We start from the raw sequence: 24,001 nt of genomic DNA, 5'->3' as shown, positions 1-24,001 counted from the left end.
TTAAACAGTTTAGTGATTCGAACTTAGTAGAAGATTGCAAATAAGGGGAATTGCAAGTAAATTCGTTACAATATGAAGCAATCGCTAGATTATAATTGGCGATGATCTCTGTCTTTCATTACAAAACGCTCTCATTTTCTTTCTACTCCGTATTCCTCTCGTTTGAATTTTCTTTCAATGTATTTTCCAAACTTTTTATTTTTATTTTTTTTTTCCTCCAATTCATTTGTTATTCTTTACAGGCAATATATTACATTAAAACCTTTGAAATAATCAGCAACAAGTTAACCCGTTTAAATGTTCCAAGTAATATGTAAGTATGTATTTAAACGAAAGAAGCGAAGACAAAATAAAGAAGGAACTAAAGTAATTTGTGTGTTTTGCTAAAAGTATTTTTAAATAATGACAGAGCAATGTGGCAGCGACCGGAAGCTTTCGCATTGACGTGTTCACTAGAAAATCAACAAAATAAAGCAAATGTTAACAAGATACAAGGTGTTTAAGTAAGAGCGAAGAATGCTAAGGCGCCGGCAAAATAGACATCCAAAATAAAACTCTCTGTGGTATCTGTATAAAATGGGAATGGCTGAAAGAGCTTTTACATAAAAAACTAGTATTGCTGTTGTTCTAATCTAATTTAAAAAAGTTTGGAATTAGGAAAATATATAAAACCACAATAATAATGAAAAAAAAAATTTTTGCTAAGGCCATGGAACCAATGATCATGCAAATCAAATGGCCGACGAATCAGCAACTGTATTGTATAACGCCAGAGCAGGCGGAAAGTATCAAAAAATGGCAGTGGTCAATGATTTGGTGACAGATGTCGCTACGCTGTGAAAATGAGTTGGCAATACCAGAATAAAAGTAGAAATTAAAGTAGTCAACAAACCACCGCTCTGGCGGCCGAATGGTAAGGGCAAATGTGACTGATGAGTTGGGGCTTAGCATCACATGAAATGGATCTATGTATATTACTAGCTATGGCTGTTGACTGTAAACATTTCTTTCTTTCTTTTTTATGAAAAAATATAATACAACATTATAATGGCAAACAAGTATTGTTTAGGCCTTGAGCTCATTTCGAACAAATAATCAGATACAAATACTTAAGAGACTAGCAGTTTTAGATTTGAATTTGACAGAGTGCAAGTCAGGTTAGTTTAAATCGGGTAGCCGTGGCCCAGTTAAACAACTCTGACATGGATACATTTTAGAGCCGGCCCCACGGTGATCCTGGCATCCATTTACTTAGGAAATCGCTGCGTGGCAGTGATAAAGTTACTAAGTATTAAGGCTGAGATGATATCACCTAAGAAGAGTCGAATACGTTCCGAATGTGACATTTACCACGGAAATTTTATTTATTAGTAGTTCGATGCCACTTTCAGTGAAGCTAAACAACTCACATCAATCCTAGATTTCACTATTTAGTCAGTATCAAGCAAACCTCTATCCAGCACATCTCTAACGGCAAAGCCTTGAGTGTTTCTTCTATAGTAGCTGAATTTTTCTCGACAAAAAAAGAAACTTGTTGCGATTTACCTCCGAAGAGATTTGGGCCGAGCTTCTCTTCCAATTTGCGTCGTGCCGCTTTATTTTTTCATACAAATTGTCGGGGCGGAAGCTACATTTTTATCCAGACTCCAAACGGCAGCTGCAAGGCAGATGCACTTTCACTGAGAAACATTTCATGACAGAAATACATTCGGAGTGACTGTCATATCACTGCCGAGGACGACCCCCCTTAGAAAAACTCTTTTCCTAAGCTTTCGATGTTACTTTGCTCGGGACTTGAACCGAGGGCATTGCGGATAATGCCGACGACCAAACTGAAAAATCCCATCAAAAAGCAGGATCTATGATGGAAAATAACTCAGTAGTTCGAGTCTTAGTCAGGCGAATACGAACACAGAATGAGGTTCATCATTTCCTCCTTCTACACGCAGTTTCTAGATCTTCTGTCACTAACGAGGTCAAATTTAAAAGCATGTGACTTAAGATTGCCCACTTTTTTTTAGTTATAAGAAAAACTTTGTTACCCTAGTAATGGAGATAATGACCTGCGACACACTTTCCTGGTTGGTCGATCATATGGAACTCTTGCCTCATTGTTATCTCGTCCAATCTAATTGGGACGTGTACGGTACAAGCTACGAACGCTTCGCCCTTCTTAACTACCTTATCCGGTTTTTCATTTCCATCTGTTCTAATATGTCCGAAGAACCAACATAGATGTATGTTTCCTCCTGTCGCGATTCTTTCTTACACATTTTTGGATGTTGTTTTATGCGAGATTATTTCGAGATTATTAATTACTGCTTGGCTTTTAATATAAATATTTATGCAACTCCTGTTTTCATCAGAAAAACACAACAGTGAGCTTGTAGGATCTACTCATTTCCGGATCAGTACAGTATATCGCAGATCCTACCCATTCCGTTAGTTTGGAACAATCACGTAAATCGCCTCGTCCGCAATTTGAGCGCCCATGTTCTTGTGGCTCTAATATCCTCATTGAAGCGCAGGTAGGGTACTATGTTAGGTAGTCGTCCAATATTTGATGACGATATACGACTATTGCCGTATGCTCAGCGCTCAAGCTACATTGCGTCTCGGTGCAGTTGTTAACGCTATGTTCTGCGCTACCAGGTATAGAGGCCAAATGTGCAGAATGACATACTGTGCAAACGTCGGGAATTTTTAAGGTATGTTCTTTTTCTAGTGGCTGCTCGCCAAACTAGGATATCAATCGCTTGACAATCACTGTATTAACTCAATGAGATATAGAGTGCGAAAGCTCCAACAATGCCTTCTTCACTCTTTCCTAGATATTTTGTACAAGGTTGCTCCAGCAGAGTCAACCCTCCTAACTAAGGTTCGGTCCCTTTCAGAGTCTTATACCTCTAAGTTGGCCTGACCACATACATCTACTCCGTGTTGGTGGTCAACCCAATATAAGTTGCATGTATGCATATCCAAGAGCGCTTGATCCATCAAGGAGTAAACTGTTGGAAAGCATTTTTCACTCACGAACTGCAATTTAATCCAAGTACGGCGTAAGTTTGACGGTTCCCTCATAGAACAATCTGAGCAAGCGTTTCACCGAAGTCACAAGCAATTTACTCTTCCATTTTGTAATGCACCACTAAATTTCACTTGAGTGCTGCAGGTAAGCAATTTTCTGAATTTTCTGTTGCGTTGGCGTGACAAATTTCATTTAAGAATTTACATTTCAAAGCAAAATTATTTTGCGAGTTGCACTATGCTATACAAATAAATGCAATGAAATTAAAAATGTAACACTAATAAATTTAAAAATACCTTTGGCATACATTTTCATAAATGTATGTTAGTATGAATATACATATATGTATTAACATACACAATCCAATAGCTCCTGGTAGTCAAAGCCGCTCTAGTTTCTATGCACATTTATGCATATTTTCATCATATCCCACACCTAGGGCAAGAAAGCGTCCAACTCAAAAAATTGCTTAGCTGCTCGTGAAATTTTTAGTAAATCGAGCATACAGTTCGGTGGTTACTGAAAAGGGCAGCTCGGAGGTATTCATAACTTCGAAATTTCTGATGATCCGATATCGAAAATTTCGAAAAACCCAAAAAGTGCGATAATTCATCACCAAAGACGGATAAAGCGATGAAACTTGGTAGGTGGGTTGACCTTATGACGTAGAATAGAAAATTAGTAAAATTTTGGGCAATGGGAGTGGCACCACCCACTTTTGAAAGAAGGTAATTTGAAAGTTTTGCAAGCCGTAATTTGGCAGTCGTTGAAGATATCATGATGAAATTTGGCAGGAACATTACTCCTATTCCTATATGTGTGCTAAATAAAAATTAGCAAAATAGGATGACGAACACGCCCACCTTTTAAAAAAAAAATTGTTAAGTCAAATTATAACAAAAAATTTAATGTCTTTACAGAATATAAGTAAATTATGTCAACATTCAACTCCAGTAATGATATGGTGCAACAAAATACAAAAATAAAAGAAAATTTCAAAATGGGCGTGGCTCCGCCATTTTTCATTTAATTTGTCTAGGATACTTTTAATGCCATAAGTCGAACAAAAATTTACCAATCCTTTGAAATTTGGTAGGGGCATAGATTTTATGACGTTAACTGTTTTCTGTGAAAATGGGCGAAATCGGTTGAAGCCACGCCCAGTTTTTATACACAGTCGTCCGTGTGTCCTTCCGCATGGCCGTTAACACGATAACTTAAGCAAAAATCGATATATCTTTACTAAACTCAGTTCACGTAATATAACTTTAGAAAAAAACTTTGTAAAATTAGTGTGACCCCTACCATATTAAGTAGAAGAAAATGAAAAAGTTCTGCAGGGCGAAATCAAAAGCCCTTGGAATCTTGGCAGGAATACTGTTCGTGGTACTACATATATAAATAAATTATCGGTACCCGACAGATGATGTTCTGCGTCACCCTGGTTCACATTTTGTTCGACATCTCGAAAACGCCTTCACATATACAACTAAGGGTCACTCCCTTTTACAACCCTCATTAATACCTTAAATTTGATACCCATATCGTACAAACAAATTCTAGTCACCCCTGGTCCACCTTTATGGCGATATCTCGAAAAGGCGAACACCTATAGAACTAAGGCCCCCTCCCTTTTAAAATACTCATTAACACCTTTCGTTTGATACCCATATTGCACAAACGAATTCTAGAGTCACCCCTGGTCCACCTTTATGGCGGTATCTCGAAACGGCGTCCACCTATGGAACTAAGGATTACTCCATTCTAAAATACTCATTAACACCTTTCTTTTGATACCCATATTGTACAAACAAATTCTAGGGTCACCCCTGCTCCACCTTTATGGCGATATCTCGAAACGGCGTCCACCTATGGAACTAAGGATTACTCCCTTTTAAAATACTCATTAACACCTTTCTTTTGGTACCCATATTGTACAAACAAATTCTAGGGTCACCCCTGGTCCACCTTTATGGCGATATCTCGAAAATGCGACCACCTATAAAACAACCACCACTCCCTTTTAAAACCCTAATTAATACCTTTAATTTGATACCCATATCGTACAAACACATTCTAGAGTCACCCCTGGTCCACCTTTATGGCGATATTTCGAAACGGCGTCCACCTATAGAATTAAGGCCCACTCCCTTTTAAAATACTCATTAACACCTTTCGTTTGATACCCATATTGTACAAACAAATTCTAAGGTCACCCCTGGTCCACATTTATGGCGATATTTCGAAACGGCGTCCACCTATAGAACTAAGGCCCACCCCTTTTAAAATACTCATTAACACCATTCGTTTGATACCCATATTGTACAAACAAATTCTAAGGTCACCCCTGGTCCACATTTATGGCGATATCTCGAAACGGCGTCCACCTATAGAACTAAGGATTACTCCCTTTTAAAATACTCATTAACACCTTTCTTTTGATACCCATATTGTACAAACAAATTCTAAGGTCACCCCTGGTCCACATTTATGGCGATATTTCGAAACGGCGTCCACCTATAGAACTAAGGCCCACCCCTTTTAAAATACTCATTAACACCATTCGTTTGATACCCATATTGTACAAACAAATTCTAGAGTCAACCCTGATCCACCTTTATGGCGATATCCCTAAATGGCGTCCACCTATAGAACTATGGCCCACTCCCTCATAAAATACTCTTTAATGTCTTTCATTTGATACACATGTCATACAAACACATTCCACGGTTTCCCTCGGTTCATTTTCCTACATGGTTATTTTCCCTTATGTTGTGATCATAGCTCTCAACTGAGTATGTAATGTTCGGTTACACCCGAACTTAACCTTCCTTACTTGTTTTCATTTTTCGTAATTTTCGATATCGAAAAAGTGGGCGTGGTTATAGTCCGATTTCAGCCACTTTTTATACCAAGATAAAGTGAGTTCAGATAAGTACGTGAACTAAGTTTTATAAAGATATATCGATTTTTGCTCAAGTTGTCGTGTTAACGGCCAAGCGGAATGACAGGCGGTCGACTGTGTATAAAAACTGGGCGTGGCTTCAACCGATTTCGCCCAATTTCACATAAAACAGTTATCGTCATAGAATCTATATCCCTACCAAATTTCACAAGGATTGGTAAATTTTTGTTCGACTTATGGCGTTAAAAGTATTCTAGACGAATTAAATGAAAAAGGGCGGAGCCACGCCCATTTTGAAATTTTCTTTTATTTTTGTATTTTGTTGCACCATATCATTACTGGAGTTGAATGTTGGCATAATTTACTTATATACTGTAAAGATATTTTTTTGTTAAAATTTGATTTAAAAAAAAATTTTTTTTAAGTGGGCGTCTTCGCCATCCGATTTTGCTAATTTTTATTTGGCATACAAATAGCAATATGAGTAACGTTTCTGCCAAATTTCATCACGATATCTTCAATGACTGCCAAATTACAACTTGCAAAACCTTTAAATTTCCTTACTTTAAAAGTGGGCGGTGCCACGCCCATTGTCCAAAATTTTACTAATTTTCCGTTCTGCGTCATAATGTCAACCCACCTACCAAGTTTCATCGCTTTATCCATCTTTGGTAATGAATTATCGCACTTTTTCTGTTTTTCGAAATTTTCAAAGTGGGTGTGGTTGCAGTCCGACTTCGTTCATTTTAAATAGCGATCTGAGATGAGCGCCCATGAACCCACATACCAAATTTCATCAAGATACCTCACAACATACTCAAGTTATCATGTTTACGGACGGACGGACATGGCTAAATGAATTTCTTTTTCGCCCAGATCATTTTGATATATAGAAGTCTATATCTATCTCGATTAGTTTATGCCGTTACGGATTGCCGTTATGCGAACAAACTTAATATACTCTGTGAGCTCTGCTCAGCTGAGTATAAAACAAATACTGTAAAAATCCAAACAAATTTTACTAAGCTTTCAAAAAGCGCGCCTAAAAATTATATCCACACCATTAGAAATAAACTACATACAGAGTGTATGTGCCTACAGGGTGATCAAAAGGAATAAAAAAAAGGCAACTCTTAGAGACCAATTGTACAGCTCAACACTCAGCTCCCGAAAAAGCTAGCTGATGAAGAAATGAAATTCAGAAACATGTCTTGGTAACCATCGCCGTTTGTAAATTTACAATTTTTCTCTAATATCAATAACGAAAAACTATAACTTTTTCAGACAAAGTATTTGGTGCATTAATATTGTGTGGTACATGTCTAAAACTTGAAACAAAAAATTTAAAAAGTTTTATAGGTTTTTTTTTTTCTTTTTAATAAATTGTTTTTACTGGACATGTGTGAAATTAAGTTTTCATATTTCGATTTTCCCATTTACTATATAGTGTAGCGTGCTCCGCCTACCACACCGATAATTTTGGGTTCAAGACCCGGGCAAAGCAACATCAAAAATTAAGAAACAAGTTTTTTCAATTAGAAAACTTTTCTAAGTGGGCTGCACCTCGCCAGTTTTTTCCAGTGTATTTCTTCCAAAAACCAAGTATTTCTTTCTGGTAAAGCTGCCTCTGTTGTGGCAAATTTGACTTAAAAACATTAGTTTCCCCTGTATTTTTTTTAACCAAAGGTGCACTCAAGAGCTTTAGAAAACTATTCGGCATTCACCTACATGTTCAAACAGAAAAATAAATTGAGGCAATTTCGAATTAAATTGGGTGGTGTTCATACAACTCAATTTAGATTACACAATAGTACCTAATTTGATAGCTGGTCGGCTCATCTCTACAGCAACAACATACCTTTGTTCACATTGTCAAAATGTGCGTGTTGATATTAGGCGAATGGAATGGAATGAAAACATAAAACATTGAAATTTTTGTGTGTTGTAAGAAAATGTGTTCAATGTTTTGGTTTCGTTTTGAGTTTGCCATATTCTTTTGACAATCCCTACTCCAGTGAAATGAAAAAAATAAAATCAGCTGATGAGATGAGCCAACCATGTAGTTGAGCCGTGCGTAAAACTGACGTTTAAATCTACTCAAGCAACACACTTAACAAGGTTGCATTTGCAGTTTGAAACAATTTATTGCGCAATTTTCTTTAAATTGGCAATTTATTATTAGTTCAAAATTAAGAACATTCGTTGACAAAAGCCTTTTAAGTACGTTTGACCGATGGGCTTGTTTTAAGAACAGTTTTTCCAAGCACACCGTTCGTATTTTAGGACCTGTTTGGTATTAATGTTTGAACCTTCTGTGCTCATTTCAAGCACTACCTATTTGGGCTTGATTTAAGATTTTTCGTTCGGTAAAAGTCTGGTTGAGGGGTCGACTGCTAATACGCTACCAAAAATATCGAGAGAGGTGTCAAACGACGCGTCGACATCAGTAATAATAATCCGAAGGCGGAAAATAAAAATTGTACCCGTATAAAAGATATTAACGAAAAACCGAAAAATTACCCGCGGGCCGCTTCGAAACCGAGGGTGGTATTCATAATATTTTTGCGCAGAACCCTTTTCTGCGTTGGCTGCCTTCGGCCGCCCTCATAAAAAATTTCCCTGAGTGGGTCCAACACCTGTTTGGAAACCAAAACCATATCCGCGCATAACACTTATGTTCATAATTTTTTTGTGGGTACTTCAACATTACAACAACCACATGGACATCGCCAATTTCAACTGCAAATATCTCCGGACAGAGATAAAAAGTTTCTTTTCCGCGTTCGGATTATTGTTGTCGAGGTCAATACGCGTCTTTTGACACCTATCGATATTTTTGGTAGCGCATTAGTAGTCGACCCCTCAACTAAACTTTTACCTTTCGTTCTCACTCTTCGAGAATGGTTTCTGGTCGATTTAACAGTTTTCGGGCTCAATTCAAGAACGGTTCGTGCTTGATCATTGGTGGGAGTGGGAAGGTAAGTTTTTCAATTAGTACCCATTTATTTTTTTGTTATTAATAATAAGTATTTTGTCATTAATAAAAAAAACTATTATTAAAATCCAAAAGATTAAGAAAAAATGCATAATTATTTAGCCCAATTCTAAACGAAAATTCCGTGCGAGTTTTTTCCCTTCTCCCATTCCTCGTATTCTAAATAAAAATTCCTTGTGAGTTTTTTCACTTCTCCCTTTCCTCCTATTCTGAACAATGTTCGAAAAATCGGAAACCGGTTATGGGAGAAAAGTAGGTATTATGAATGTGAGGGAGAGGGAGATTTCTCTGCCATTTCATAGGAGTTTTTTCACTAGTTAAATTAAAGGGAATGCATCAAAATAGTTAAAGGAAATTGGTTATTTTAAAAAAGAACACTTATTTGTACAAATTTGTGCTAAAATATGTATTTACATTCTACCACAATATTCTCACTGTTAATATAACAAAAACTACAACCACAATATTCTTTATTTTAAGTCGAAAAGTATATCATAAGCAACGGTATAGCTCTTGGTATACATATTTGATGCAACCATCCAGAAATTACGCAAGGATTTTTTAATAAGGCTTAAATAGATTTTGGCATATGACGAAGGACGAATTCAACTCAACTTGGCCGCCAGAAAATTGCTTTGCTGAATGAAAGCAGGCAACTCCGGCAGATTTGTGTTATGCGGCCGTCTTTTTCTTATGTTCCGCTGTTGATGTTGCTGTGGCACCAATTCATTACTCATTTCAGTGAATACCACATGAAATTTATAAATACTGTGCATTGTTTATATTTTATTTCTTAATTTCCAACAAATTTGCAACAATAATTGAACTTTTCAATTTTTTAAACAAAAGAAGAAATGTGCAACGAAATTTCAATTGACAAAACAGCTGACTTCGAAAATTCGAAATTCCTATTCCCCAATTATTGTTCTCCCTAGGAGAACACAATTGGAGGAATTTTTCCGCGGGAATAAAAAATCCGCGAGAATATTTAGAATTGGTCTGATTATGTTTGTTCTCGGATATCTTAAGTCTTTGAAGGAGATCAGACAAACCCAGCAATAAGTTCAGCGAATTGATCAGGATGACAAGCTCAGTTGATTTAGTCCCTCAATATTCAAGATATTTTGGTGAAATTTGGTTAGCTGGTGTATTTGAGTGTCCAATTAAAATTTCACTAGATGCTTACATATATGAAACATGGTATTGTCTGAAAAAATTGCCAATATCAATGATATATGTCAACTGTGTTCAAAATAATAGAAGTGACCTACGAAAATTTAAGATATAGTTTTGTCACACTTAAATAGCATTTGTTATTTCAATTTGTCTGCACCAGAACAGAGGGCCAAATACAACAGTCGGTATTTAAATAAGTTTATGATATAGTCGTCACGTTTATGATGCGAATTTGTCTTTTGTGCTGCACAATTGTTTTTTACTTTGATTAAAATAGCAGTGCATTCGAAATAGTCGCCCTTTTTGAAATGCTTGGAATGAAGTGTGAAAATTGTAATCAATTTCAAGTAGTACAATCAGTACTTATAAAAAATCATAATTTTTGAGGCCATAATTTTTAAAAATGGGCCGTGCTATACAACGTTCTAAAAGCGAGACCTCATTAAAAAGTTATTGGCAGAAGGAAAAACTTACAAGTTTACCGAGAAGAAGCTCTTTCGTGGGCAGAGTTGAGAAAAGTTGTGGTTTTAGCTCGATATAGGCCTTTTTACAGCTCCAAAAAAAATTGAGGATGAGTTCGGTCTTATTAACAAGCAGGCAATCAGAAAGAAGTTGATCGCAGCTAAAAATTTTGGCAGAAGCCCAAGAAGGGTGCTTTTACTTTAAACCTGGCATATGAAAGCCATAATTTAATTTACCGAAGAGCACCTGCACTGGGCAGTCGAAAAATGGCACAAGGTTTTATCATCCGATGAAACCAAAGTCGGTTTCTTTGGTTTGAGAGGGCGTCGGGAGTATGTACGAAGGCCAGAAAATGTTTATTTTGATCCCAAATATATTTTCTGCATGATAAAATATAGAGGTGGCAAACCAATGTGTGGTGATGCTTCTCTTACTATAGCACAGCTCTGCTATATTGGATAAAAAGAATATGGATGCGAAATTGTACGTCGAAATAATGGAGTCGACTATGCTGCGACACGCAAAATGGAAAATGACGCTGAAATTGGCTTATCAACACGACAATGACCATACAAGTTAGCAAAAAATTTGTTTAGTTTGAAATGGTGTTGAGGACATGAAATGGCCGACTCAATCCCCTGACCTTAACCCCAATGAGAAAGGGAATCCTTTAAATACGAACCAGCTGTGAAATGTAAGCCTTTGTTGGATTTTATGCCGAGGAAATGTGCAGCGGTATTATCCAACAATGGTCATTCGACAAAGTATTAAACATTTAAGCCAATTATTGTAGCATTATAATGAATAAATTTTTTAACGTTGTAAATACTAGATACCTACTGCTTTTAATTATCACAGCGTAAACTCTTCTGCTCTGCTTACTCGAAACTGGAAAAAGAAGCGGTAAAGATGGGTTTGATGGTGAGTGCGGACAAAACGAAGTACCTGCTGTCATCGAGCAAAGAGTCAGCGCATACGCGCCTTGGCAACCACGCTACTGTTGGAAGCCATAATTACGAAATAGTAAAAGAATTCATTTATTTGGGAACCAGCATCAATACTAGCAACAACATCAGCACTGAAATCTAGCGAAGAATCAATCTTGCCAATAAATGCTACTTTGGACTAGGTAGGCAATTGAAAAGTAAAGTCCTCTCTCGGCGAACGAAAATCATACTCTACAAGTCACTTATCGTACCCGTCCTGCTATATGGGGCAGAAGCATGGACCATTACAACAGCAGATGAAGCGGCTTTGGGAGTGTTCGAGAGAAAAGTTCTTCGAAAGATTTATGGACCTCTACGCGTTGGCGATGGCGAGTACCGAAGAAGATTTAATGATGAGCTGTACGAGCTATACGCAGACATCCACATAGGGAATTAAAGCGCAGCGGCTGCGCTGGCTAGGCCATGTTATGCGAATGAAAGATGATGCTCCGGCCAAGAAAGTGTTTCTATCGGAACCCGCCGATGGAAGCAGAGGTAGAGGGCGGCCCCCACTCCGTTGGAAGGACCAGGTGGAAAACGATTTAAACTCCCTTGGTGTGACCAATTGGCGCCGGTTCACGGAGAGAAGGAGCGACTGGCGCGCCTTGTTGGACGGCCATAACCGTTTAGACGGTTAAGCGCCAATTAAGTAAGTAAGTGAGTAAACTCTTCATTGGCATTTTCGTTTTTCTAAAGAAAACATTAATTTTATTTACTAACTTAACTATACTCCTTGCAAGCTTGAAAATGAGCAAGTTAAATAAAATAAATAAAACTGAAAAGACCCAACACTGCTTCCTTCCTTCGTTTGAAATCCTGCTTAATTTCGACTACTATTATTTCGAACACACATATTCTTTCCAGCTGATTTGTTCAGAAGATTTTATAAATTTCATCAGATTGTTGTTCAGCTCCATTCATAACTGTTAATTTACAAACATACTGTTATGTGATAGCCGCTATAAGCGAACGTTTCTATCGCTTTTGATTTACTCCTCAAACTTAACACAGGCACTCATATCTGGTTTTGTATCAAATTTTTTTAAAATATCCCACTGCTTCCTGTAGTCAAATTCAACCAACTCACCAAATCTAGTGCACGCATTAAAAAGAGAATCTGCTGCACAATGTGAACTTATTACTTCAAACTCGACGCGTATTTTTAATTTTAATTTTAATTATTTTTTTTTTTTTTTCGTAAAAATATAAAAATCAAATTACTAAAAAAGTAATTTCAATTTTGCAAACATTTAATCAGAAGAATCTTGTATGTGTTATCTCCATATATAAGTTTTAAGGCGCCTTTATGATCACTTAATTTGTATTTTTAGTTATAAGCGTAGCAATTTTACTTTCAATATAATTTCACTCAAACAGTCTTTCAATTGACTTTTGTTTTTGTTTTTTAAAGGATATATTAAATTTTTTTTTTGTTGAGGTTGAAAATCTTAAAATCGATCGGTTTTGGTCTCACGTTTCTCTGAATGCAATCTTATGTGAATGAAATGCAATAATTTTCGAATAAAGTTGTTTTACAAATTATTTTTCATTTTTTTCAAATAAAAAAAATGCCTTCAGTTTTTCTTTTAATCAAAATTTATTTTCAAACAACCGCGCGCACACTAACTGTTTCAATTTAAAGCACCAAACGAACTGATCGGTAATTTTTGAGAAAATCTAAAAGCGCATCTGCAATTCTTTGCGCTATAAAAATATCTTTCGGAAATTAAGTTTACATATACCTACATACATATACATATAGATACTTGCATACATATGTATATCGTAAAGAAAAATGTGAAAAGAAAATGAGGAAATGTAAAATCAAGGAAAATTAATAAAATAACAACTGCGTGTGTACAATTTGCATATGAGCAAATTACCGCTGTCTAAATATATTTAAATGGGTACATATGTATGTAGATACATAGGCTCGAGTATATATATATATATATATATATACATATATATACATATGTATAAGCGCGTGGCATATTCTCTCACATTTGTATGTGCGCATTTTGGGAAGATAAGTGAGAAAACTTTGCCCCCTCTAAGAAAATAATAAAATACTTTATGCGCAGTAAGCTTATTGAATTTATTGTAACGAATTTATGTGCAAATCCTCTTATTTGCAACCCTCTGCTAAGTTCGAATCACTAAACTCTTGAATAAATAACTCCAATATGTAATAATGCAAAATGGCCTTTATTAAAGTACTTCACTATTAAAACCCGATTAAATAATAAAACGTTCCGAGTTATGTTTATGTAATTTAATAAAAGTAATTGAATTTGACATTTATGTTTAAAGAAAGAATAGAAAATAGAAATTCATATGCCGATTGTCGTGAGCTTATGCACGCTCGCACGTCTGCACTCTTCGAATGTTCACCCGTAACTAACTGTCTTTGACAGCTCGGCCTTTCCTGACATTCGTCCTTCTAGGACGTCTCATCCTCGGTACTTTCGTTTGCTTCATTATAGTCGCCTTCGAGATCTGGACTTAAACGGCACCATGGTTTCATATGGTCGCTGGAGACTACATTACAGTATCTTCGTTGTGTACGTGGTGCGTCGGGTAGATCTTCCACAACGTATCGATCATGAACCAGCTGTTTTGTGACAATATAAGGCCCCTTGAATTTCGGATCGAGTTTGTGTGTGTCACCTGTTGCGGTTGGTACATGGTCAATAACGACCAATTGTCCTTCGTTGTATACTGGTGGACTCTGATGCTTTTGGTCGTATCTTTGCTTCCATTTTTGCCTCTCGTTGCTGATATTCTGTATGGCGTTCTGTAGCTTCTCCTGTTTGTCGTCGTCATCTGACATGGATATTTCGTCGCTTAGTGCTTGTATTAGTCGATTATCGCTGACGCATCGTAAATCGAAATTGAACACAAGTTCGTTGGGACTTATCTTTGTTGTGCTATTGTTTTGCGAGTTAATGCACCACTGGATGTTGGAAAGGGTGCTGTCCCAATCTTTGGTGGTCTTTGTTGAGCATCGAATTGCTGATAATACGGTGCGGTTGACGCGCTCTGCCTGGCCGTTTGCTCGGGGCGTTCGTACAGCTGTTTCGACGTGCTGAATCCCAAGCGTGTCATAAAGGATTCGAATTCCTTTGATGTAAAGGCAGTTCCTCGGTCAGTGGTAATCCGTAAAGGCTGCCCGAAAATTGCCATAACTTCTTGCAGCATTGATAGGACTGGTGTCGTCTTTGTGTTACGTACCGCTTTCAATATCGTGTATTTGGTGAAACCACAAACTAAAACAATGACGTATTGGTTTCCTCGTTTGCTTTTGGTGAACGGTCCGAGATGATCCATATACATTGCTCGAAATGGAATTGGTAGAACTTCGGTGAGATGCATTTGACTTTCCAGTTTGCCTCCTTTAATCTTATTTAAACAGCATTCGGGACAAGCTGCGATATAAGACTTTACGTATCGCCTCACTTGCCTAAACCAAAAATACTTTTGCAGACGTTGTAATGTTTTCTCGACTCCAAAGTGGCCAGCATCGTCATGACAAGATTTGGTGACACGCCACCTGATAGCCTGAGGAATAACTAGTCGTCGCTCATCTTGGACAATTCGATATAATCGACCGTTGTGAATGGTGAAGTCATCCCGGAACTGAGATGCTCCATCGCCGTTTGTTTTCAAAGCTGTAACAATTGTTTTCACATGTTCATCCTGCATCTGCATTGTATAAATCCAGTCGTCGCTCTTTTCACTGGTTATAGCTAGAACTCTTTCAGCTACAGTCTCCGGCTCAGATGGAGGTAGGGTAGGCGAACGGCTTAAGCAGTCGACGTGCTGCATCTTCAAGCCTTGACGATGCCTACACTCAAATTCATATTCTTGTAGGCGTAGCCACCATCTGGCTATACGTGGTGGTAATTTCGACGTTGCTTTTGTTGTCACGATCGCATTGCAGTCCGTAACTACGGTGAACTTCGTGCCTAATAGATACATTCGGAATCGGTCTAGTGTTTCCACTATGGCTAGGACTTCTAATTCATGGCTTGCATAGCGTGACTCTGCATCATTGCACTGACGGCTATAAAACGACACTGGTTTAAGACCATCAGCTTCCTCCTGCAGCAATATGCCTGACAAACCAAGGTGGCTGGCGTCCGTATGCACCTCATGTGATTTACTTGGATCGTACAAGACTAGTACTGGCTTAGACGTGATTGCTTGCTTTAGCTGGTCAAACGCTCTGTCTTGTTCTTCTGACCAAATGAAGACTCCGTCTTTCTTTAACAGCTTTGTTAGTGGTGCTGCGATGTGGCTATGCTTCTCTACAAACTTTCTGAAGAATCCGGTCAGTCCCAGAAACTGACGTACTTCTACGACATTCGATGGTTTGGGAAAATCGCTGATGCATTTCGTCTTGCCATCACCTGGACTTATGCCGGTGTCACCTACATTGTGACCTAGAAATTTGACGGTCTCGCAAAGGAAGTTACATTTGGAAGGTCTGAGTGTGAGACCACATTGACGTATCGCCTCCAAGACTTCTTTTAGCACGATCTTACCTTCGTCCACTGTTGGTGTTGCTATTATCATCTCATCGACGTAGCTGATGACTCGGTCTCGATTACATAATTTTGACGTTACTTTGGTGATCATTTCCTGGAAGTACATTGGGGCATTGACTAATCCGAATGGCATGACATTATATTCGAATAATCCATCATGAGTAAGGAAGGCAGTATATTTCTTGCTGCTTTCATCCATCGGAATCTGGTAATAGCCAGAGGTCATGTCCAATGTAGTGAAGAATTTCCCTCCAGCTAACTTAAAGAGTTGCTCTTCGACCACAGGCATTGGGAAGTTCTTACGTTCAGTGACGGCGTTCAGTGCCCTGTAATCAATGCACATTCGGCTCTCTCCGCTGGCTTTGCGTACTAAAAGTGCCGATGCAGCGTGTGGTGATGTACTTGGACGGATTATATCGTTGACCAATAAGTTGTTTAAAATTGACGTTAATTCTCGTTGTTGCGATAGTGGAACCTGATATCGTTTTCCGACTATTGGTCCCGACTGTGTCACTTTAATTTCCATAGTGGTAGTGTTACATCTTCCCAACGTTGACACATCTTCCGCAAAGCAATCTTCATACTCATGTAACATGGACTTTATATCGTTACGTTGTGTATCATTCAGCTGATCGTTGATTTTAAACATATTCGATTTGACTTGTAACTGTAAAGACCCATTGTCGATGACCAGCCGTTTGCTGGCTCCGCACAAAATATCTCGTCCAAGTAGTAGGTCATACCCAAGTGTATTGCCCGGTACTACGTATAAGTTTGCGTGGACATTTTCGTTATCGATCATTAACTTTACGTCGGCCTTTCGTGTAGATTCCACAGTTGAACCTCCGAAACCTTTAAAGCGCTTATATGCAGGGATGCATTGCATCGTTGGTATTACTTGTTCGCTTATTAGTGAGTGGTCGCTGCCTGTATCGACCAATGCGTCGTAAGATTTACCATCAATTGTGACGTGTTGAATTATAGGTGGCACTTGCGAAGGTTTTTTGGACTCCACAATTTCTGCTACGTTTGGCTTGGTGTTTACTCGACATTCCTTGCTGTCATGGCCCACTTTCGAGCACTTAGAACAGCGTTGTTTCTTTTGTGGTTGCGGACATTTAACAGCGATATGTCCATGTTCATTGCAGTTGAAGCACTTCACTGATCTTTGCGATTGTTCAGAGCGTCCACTGCGCATGTTAGTGCTAAACGTTGATGTTGGGTTTGGCTGTATCGAATTTGTTGACTGTACCGTTTGTAAGTTTTCTAGTGACTGTAGCAGCTCATTGCTGGTATTTAGATTCATTGCTAATAGCGTACGTGTTGTTTGTGGATCGCTTATACCATTGATCGTATAAAAGTTTATAGATGCGTCATCTAAATTACCCCGTCTTCCGAGCGTTAACATCTCGTAGTAATATTCAATCAATGTCTCGCCAGATTTTCGCTTGCGTCGGCCAAGTTCCCTGTGAATTTCCGCAGAATTTACTACACACGGAAAATCTTTCAATAGCATACTCACCAAATCAGTCCAAGACTGGAACACCGGTTGAGCATCCAGCCAGCTTTTTGCTACGCCTACGAGCTTTTGTTGTGCCGCAAAAAGTAGCAAATTGTCACTCCATAAGTATGTTCGTTGCAGCTGCTCAGCCTTCGTTACAAATTGTTGTGCAGTGATTAATTTCTTCAACGGGTTAAACTCTGGTAAGATTCCAACAATGTCTTGTATTTTGTACGTGGATGCCTGCTGTGTGGTCGATTGTACATTGGATTCTCGTACTGTTTCTTGGGATGTAACAGGTTCAACGGATGGTCGTGATGCATTTTGCGTTTGCAATGACCTTGTTAATTCCGTGATCATATCCCTCAACTCACTGATTGGTCTTTCCCAAGGTTCTTCCTGATCGATCTCATTGGCATCAATTTCATCAGAATCAAAATGTTGAATTAATGCCGCAACTTTGTGTGCTTTATTGCCTGTCGCTGAAATATTTGCGTTTCGCAATAGTTTATTTATTTGTGCCACGGTTAAAGATTCTATTTTTATTTGCATGGTGACTTTTGCTTCAGTTTTTTTTCCCCTTTATTTTACAAGCCGTTGCTTAAGCAATTAACTTTTGCTTCCTTTCGTCGCCGTTGCTTGCCAAAACTGTCCGTTCTTGTCGCTGTCTGCTTGCCACTCCAGTATTTTTCCACTTCGACCCCAAGCAAGCATGCCAACAACAACTTTCGTTTGTTTTCCCGTTAGGCAGAACAATTCTGCGTAGCGTCTGCTGCCGTTGTCCAATTCCTGTAAAGCTAGATCGCTGCGCCGTCTCTGCGTTAGCGTTGATTTGCGCCGTTTAAAACGTTGAGTAGTGTTTATGTGTATGTTCGCTTTACTGCTTCGTTTGCACCCGTAACGTTGATTGTCGTTGGCCTGTACACACATATACACATGTGACGTTGCTGCCTTGCCTTTAGCAGACTTAATTCGCTGAATTTTGCACTGTCTTTCGCTACAACAATAACGTTGCTGTTTGCTGTGAAAGACTAGCCGTTGCCCGTGCCGTTTGAAATATTATCCGTTGAGCCAAGTACGTTGCTCCTTTTGTTAAGCTTTTCGTTTTAAGTATTGTTTGTCCAATTCCTGTAAAGCTAGATCGCTGCGCCGTCTCTGCGTTAGCGTTGATTTGCGCCGTTTAAAACGTTGAGTAGTGTTTATGTGTATGTTCGCTTTACTGCTTCGTTTGCACCCGTAACGTTGATTGTCGTTGGCCTGTACACACATATACACATGTGACGTTGCTGCCTTGCCTTTAGCAGACTTAATTCGCTGAATTTTGCACTGTCTTTCGCTACAACAATAACGTTGCTGTTTGCTGTGAAAGACTAGCCGTTGCCCGTGCCGTTTGAAATATTATCCGTTGAGCCAAGTACGTTGCTCATTTTGTTAAGCTTTTCGTTTTAAGTATTTCGTAGCAGAGAACGTTGCTCTATTTTGGTACATACATCTGTACGCGTTGAGGAGAAACTTCGTTTTTGAACATTCGATAGGTAGACATATATGTATGTACGTATGTCTAAAATATTTTGTAGGCCCGCGCGAATCCTACTTCTGAACTATTAAAACCCGATTAAATAATAAAACGTTCCGAGTTATGTTTATGTAATTTAATAAAAGTAATTGAATTTGACATTTATGTTTAAAGAAAGAATAGAAAATAGAAATTCATATGCCGATTGTCGGGAGCTTATGCACGCTCGCACGTCTGCACTCTTCGAATGTTCACCCGTAACTAACTGTCTTTGACAACAATAACACTCAAAATGTGCAACGAATAGCTTGCTTAATAACCAAACTGATTGATAGCTCAAATGAAACTCTACTATTGCCCGCCAGATTGCGTGCTTAATCAATAACTGCTTGATAGCTCAACTCAAACTGAATTCCAGCGCCTCTACATTTGCTGCCTTTTATCTGATTTCAACGTTGCTTCTTCTAGGCGCTTCCATTTCCAGAATCTTCTAGCCCATCAGCTCTCAAACTTCTCAGTGTAACTACAATTGCACGATTTTATAGCTTCTCATTGCATAATTTCAGGATTATCTCAGATATATGCATGTGTTTGTGCATTGACTCTCCGCTGTTCGTATACGTACATGGTACATATGTGTAGACGCAATTATTGGTTCGTTTATGTAGATACATAATGATTGAATTATTGATGTGAATTCACATTACTGCTTAGGCTTAGAGATAGCAGCACCCCTTAGTTTTGCTAATATTCGTAACATTATGTCAATTGAATAATAAAATTTTTAAAACATGTAAAAGCATAACAGTCGCCGAGATGTGGAAGTACCGTGCTCGTCTATCACACCGAAGACCCGGGCGTTCAAGTCCAGGGAAAAGCAGCATCATTATATGTGACCTGGAATCATGAAAGGAACCTATTGTGCGAAAACAAGTTTTCGAGAAAAACGCGTTTAAAGTTTTTGTTTAGCTTGACTGTGTAGCGGCCGCCCGTTGTGAACGAATTTTGTAATTAAAATTTAAGTAACTTCCCGATAAGCTACAAGCTTGAAAGTTGGAATATAGTTCAGAACCCGATGGCAATGCAATAATAAGGAAAAAAAACCCGATAGGTGGCGTATGGATCGAAATATTTCAAAAAATAGTATTTGTGGCCCGATTTGGGTCATATTTGGAACACATAATACATACATGATTAGAAAGCGACGTATGGAAAAAATCGCCGCCAGGTGGCGCAAGGATCGAGATATTCATAAAATGGAAAGAAGCTAAATTTTCTATAAGAATCACTCAAAAATTGAAAAACGGTATTTTCGCCGGCGATAAAACTGTATTTAAATATTTTAATGTCCGGTTTTTCAGTGTGAGTTTAAACTGTATTTAAAGTTGACTAGAGTTTAACCTTGCCATTTCGGCCGCTTAAGGCTGAGATGCGCAGCAGATTTTTATGTTATCGAACAACGTGGTAAGGTTAAATTCTAGTCAACTTTAACAGTAGTTTAAACCCGCCCTGAAAAACCGGGCTTAGGATTGTATAAAAGCGAAATGTAAGGCGCGATAACCTCCGAAGAGATTTTAGGCCGAGCTTCTTTTCCAATTTGTGTTGTGCTCCTTTTAATTTTTCCTACAAATTGGTTGGACGGGACCTACTTGTTTTATACCGAATCCGAACAGCATCTGCAAAGCAGGTGAGTTTTTACTGAGAAGCTTTTCATGGCAGAAATACACTCGGAGTGCTTGCCAAACACAGTACCCTGTGGTCTTAAGAAATAACCGCCTAAGTCCTATGTAAACGCATAGAGTTAGGCTGTAATTCTCTGTGACCATCTGGTACTAACTGTTGCACACTTTTCTGCGCACTTGATATTGTTGTAGATATTTTCGACTATGGAGTTTTGGCGTTAACGAAGGTTGGTGTTTGGGTGCTGGACTTATCGTTTTAAGAAGCAGATGTAGTAGAGCATTTAATTTGGATCCGTTTCAGAATCACTTCGGTATTATTTTAGGTATCATTCGTTTCGGAGCAGTTGAGGCATCCTTTCGGATACACTTCGGTACTTTTTGAGGCATCCTTTCGGAACAGCTTCAGGATGATTCCAAGACCGTTTCGAAACCTTTTCGAAACAATTTTAAGATCACTTCAAAATCATTTCGAGACTGTTTCGGAACCGATTGGGAATAATTTCGGGATAATTTGGAAATATTTTATAATCCTCTAACTGTCCTAAAAAACTTTTTGGAATTGGCGCTCAAAACGTTTCGAAATGATTCCAAAAATAGTTCCGAAGTGTGCCCGAAAAGATGCTTCAACTACCTCAAAATTTTTCAGAAACAGTCTCGAAATAATTTTAAAGTTTCCGCGAAATGATACCTAAAATAATCCCAAAGTAACCCTGAAATTGCTTCAAATTGGTCCCGAAATCCAAACGGTTCTGAAGGAAATCTGTAACTGTCCCGAAACGGTTCCGAAATAGTCTTGAAGTGATCCCAAATGATACCTTAAGTAATCCGGCAGCGATCCTGAAATTTTGAATTGATTTCAATATAGCCTCGAAATGTTAACGAAACCGCGTCGAATTGGTACCAAAAAAGTCTAAGAATATGTGATACAATTCCATCCCCTTCAAGACTTTATTGAAGTATGTCAATCCTTTACGCATGGACAAAGGTGACACTAGTTTATTCCCTCAGCGTCAAGGTGTTTTAGCATTGGCATGGCTCTTCCCTCTGGGCCTATTGATTTGGAAGGCTTGGCCTTGTGGATGGCTGCTTCGAGTACTGTGGGGGTGATGGTAATGGGTGGCATGTCATGTTTGTGTTTATGTGCCCGTCTGTTTGCACGACGGCTTTGTCTACGGAAGAATTGTCGGAAAAAGGCGCTCGCGTATTTCTTCAAATCAGATAAAGTTTTGTCGCCGAAGGCTATAGATACTTTATCATTGTGTTTAGTTGGGTTGGACGGTTGACGATAGTTTACCAACACCGGCAAAGAGGTTGCATTTCTTTAGATGCTCCTCCCATTTGGTAGATTTATGTTCATTTACCAGACGCATGATATCCAAATTAAGACTCCTAATATGGAGGTCTCTTGGGTCGAGGTGTCTGTCCAGGTCACGTTCTCTTGCTAAGTTTGCAGCTTCAGCCGGGAAATGCGGTATGATTTCAGGTATTCTACCGGAATAAAGCGTGCAGAAGCTGAAGCGATGGCCTTGCGGAGGGCACGCTCGCCTTTTCGGGCATCAATCGGGAAGGGAGAGCAGCAAAAGATTGATTTGTGAGCGTTGTGTAGTATTCCTACTTGAATTTTTTTAAATTAATAAAAGTCCGATTTTCAGAGGTGATAAAATTGGCAGGTCGCTGTATTGAAAGGAGTATGGGCAGGTGGTCTGAAGCTAAAGCAAGCATCGGCTGCCATTCAACGCAGTTTATGAGCCCTGCGCTGACGATTGAGATGTCAGGCGGGCTGTGACAATTACCTGCAATTCTGGTGGGGGCATCGCCGTTTATCGTGCGGAAAGCCATATTGTCTATTTGCGGACAGTTGATGTGGCCTGCTGGGCAGCATCGCTGCTAACAGGTGGCAGAGGTATGCTTGAGAGTGAACCGTGGGACGTCCTTGGACGTGAACAGCAGGGAGCCCCAAAGGTTTTATACAAATTTCGGGACGATGAACGTTGGGTTCTAATCCAGAACAGCTCGAACGGTACAATCATCTTTTACACGTGACACACTGGTGTATGGCCGTCTGAGAGAAATCCTTTTCCGACATATGCAGCAGAACAACAGCCTGGGACCGGGGTTAGGTTAAATACCTTCCCGGAGCAGGAGGGTATGGAGCAGTCCAACTGCAAGGAGCTGCTCCGATGATGGCGATTTGTGGTCGGGAAAAAAATACCGAGTCGCTCCGGTACATAGAACCGACTGCCGTGGGAAGCGTAGATAGATATATACTATTGCGATTCGATCCAGCCGGTGCGACAAATTTTATCAATATATCCCAAAAATTGAGGAACTAGTTTGCGTTCAAACATACAGCCGTACAGGCGAACATATTAATGAAACCAGATTGTCAACCTGATCAATTCGGAATACTTTTTGGTTGGTCTATCTGATCTGCTTGAAGGACTTACAATTTTCGAGAATCGGACCAAATATAAACAAATAAGTACTTGGCGCCATTTACCTCCGAGGAGATTTAGGCCGAGCTAATTTTTCCGACAAATTGGCGGGACGTGTGACCTACATGTTTTATGTCGACTCTGACCCGATAAATTTTCACTGAGAAGCTTTTCATGACAGAAATACACTCGGAGTGTTTGGCAAACGACTTCAGATGGGGTACCCCGATTAGGAAAACTTTTTCTAAATTTTTGATGTTACTTTGTCCGCGAATTGAACCCAGGACCTGCGGTGTGGTAGATGGAGCACAATACCACCGCACCACGGCGACCGCCATGCAAAACAATTACCTAACATTTAATTTAATTTTGGGCATATTTATGCTTCTTGGAAGAGGGCGACGACGTGTAAATTGGGCGGCCTGAAAATTCGCGTGGATTTGTACAATCTGTTTTCGTGTTGGTTTTGAAATGAGAAGGAGGAAACTGTTTCATTGGTAACAATAAATTATATGTACTATGTATGTATGTATGTATATGCACACATATGATAAGTGATAATATACAAAGATGTGTGTGTTTCTGTATGTTTCATATCGTCAATATTTTTGCAAAACCACCTATCGACCAAATGCAAAACCGTTCAAACCGCAAAAGTGGCAAAAATGAGATTTGGTAACCCAGAGCTCCAGACATCTAGCTCGATCCAAAAAAATCATAAATTTGATATTTGAGTGCCTACTAATTTTTCAAAATAACGGTTGA

General features: G+C 38.8%; 1 protein-coding gene across 8 annotated transcripts in view; it reads right to left on the bottom strand.

The window, feature by feature from the left end:
- Window positions 1–24,001, bottom strand: part of tn (tripartite motif containing protein thin) — a 194,201-nt gene that overhangs the window by 109,127 nt on the left and 61,073 nt on the right. For 2 of the 8 annotated variants that reach the window (XM_067773886.1, XM_067773891.1), the window contains exon 1: window positions 12,640–13,214. The exons of the other annotated variants lie outside the window; for them this stretch is intronic. Coding sequence is in view for 1 of the 2 variants with exons in the window: in XM_067773891.1 (XP_067629992.1) it covers window positions 12,640–12,657 (18 nt within the window). In the remaining variant the exon portion in view is untranslated. Of the gene's footprint in view, window positions 1–12,639; window positions 13,215–24,001 lie in introns of those variants that run through there. 8 annotated transcript variants of the gene reach the window in all.

The sequence above is a fragment of the Eurosta solidaginis genome, chromosome 3 (assembly GCF_040869045.1).
Source record: "Eurosta solidaginis isolate ZX-2024a chromosome 3, ASM4086904v1, whole genome shotgun sequence".
NCBI lineage: Eukaryota > Metazoa > Arthropoda > Insecta > Diptera > Tephritidae > Eurosta > Eurosta solidaginis.
Note: the sequence above shows the minus strand (reverse complement) of the source record. Positions and strands in the feature narration are given on the sequence as shown.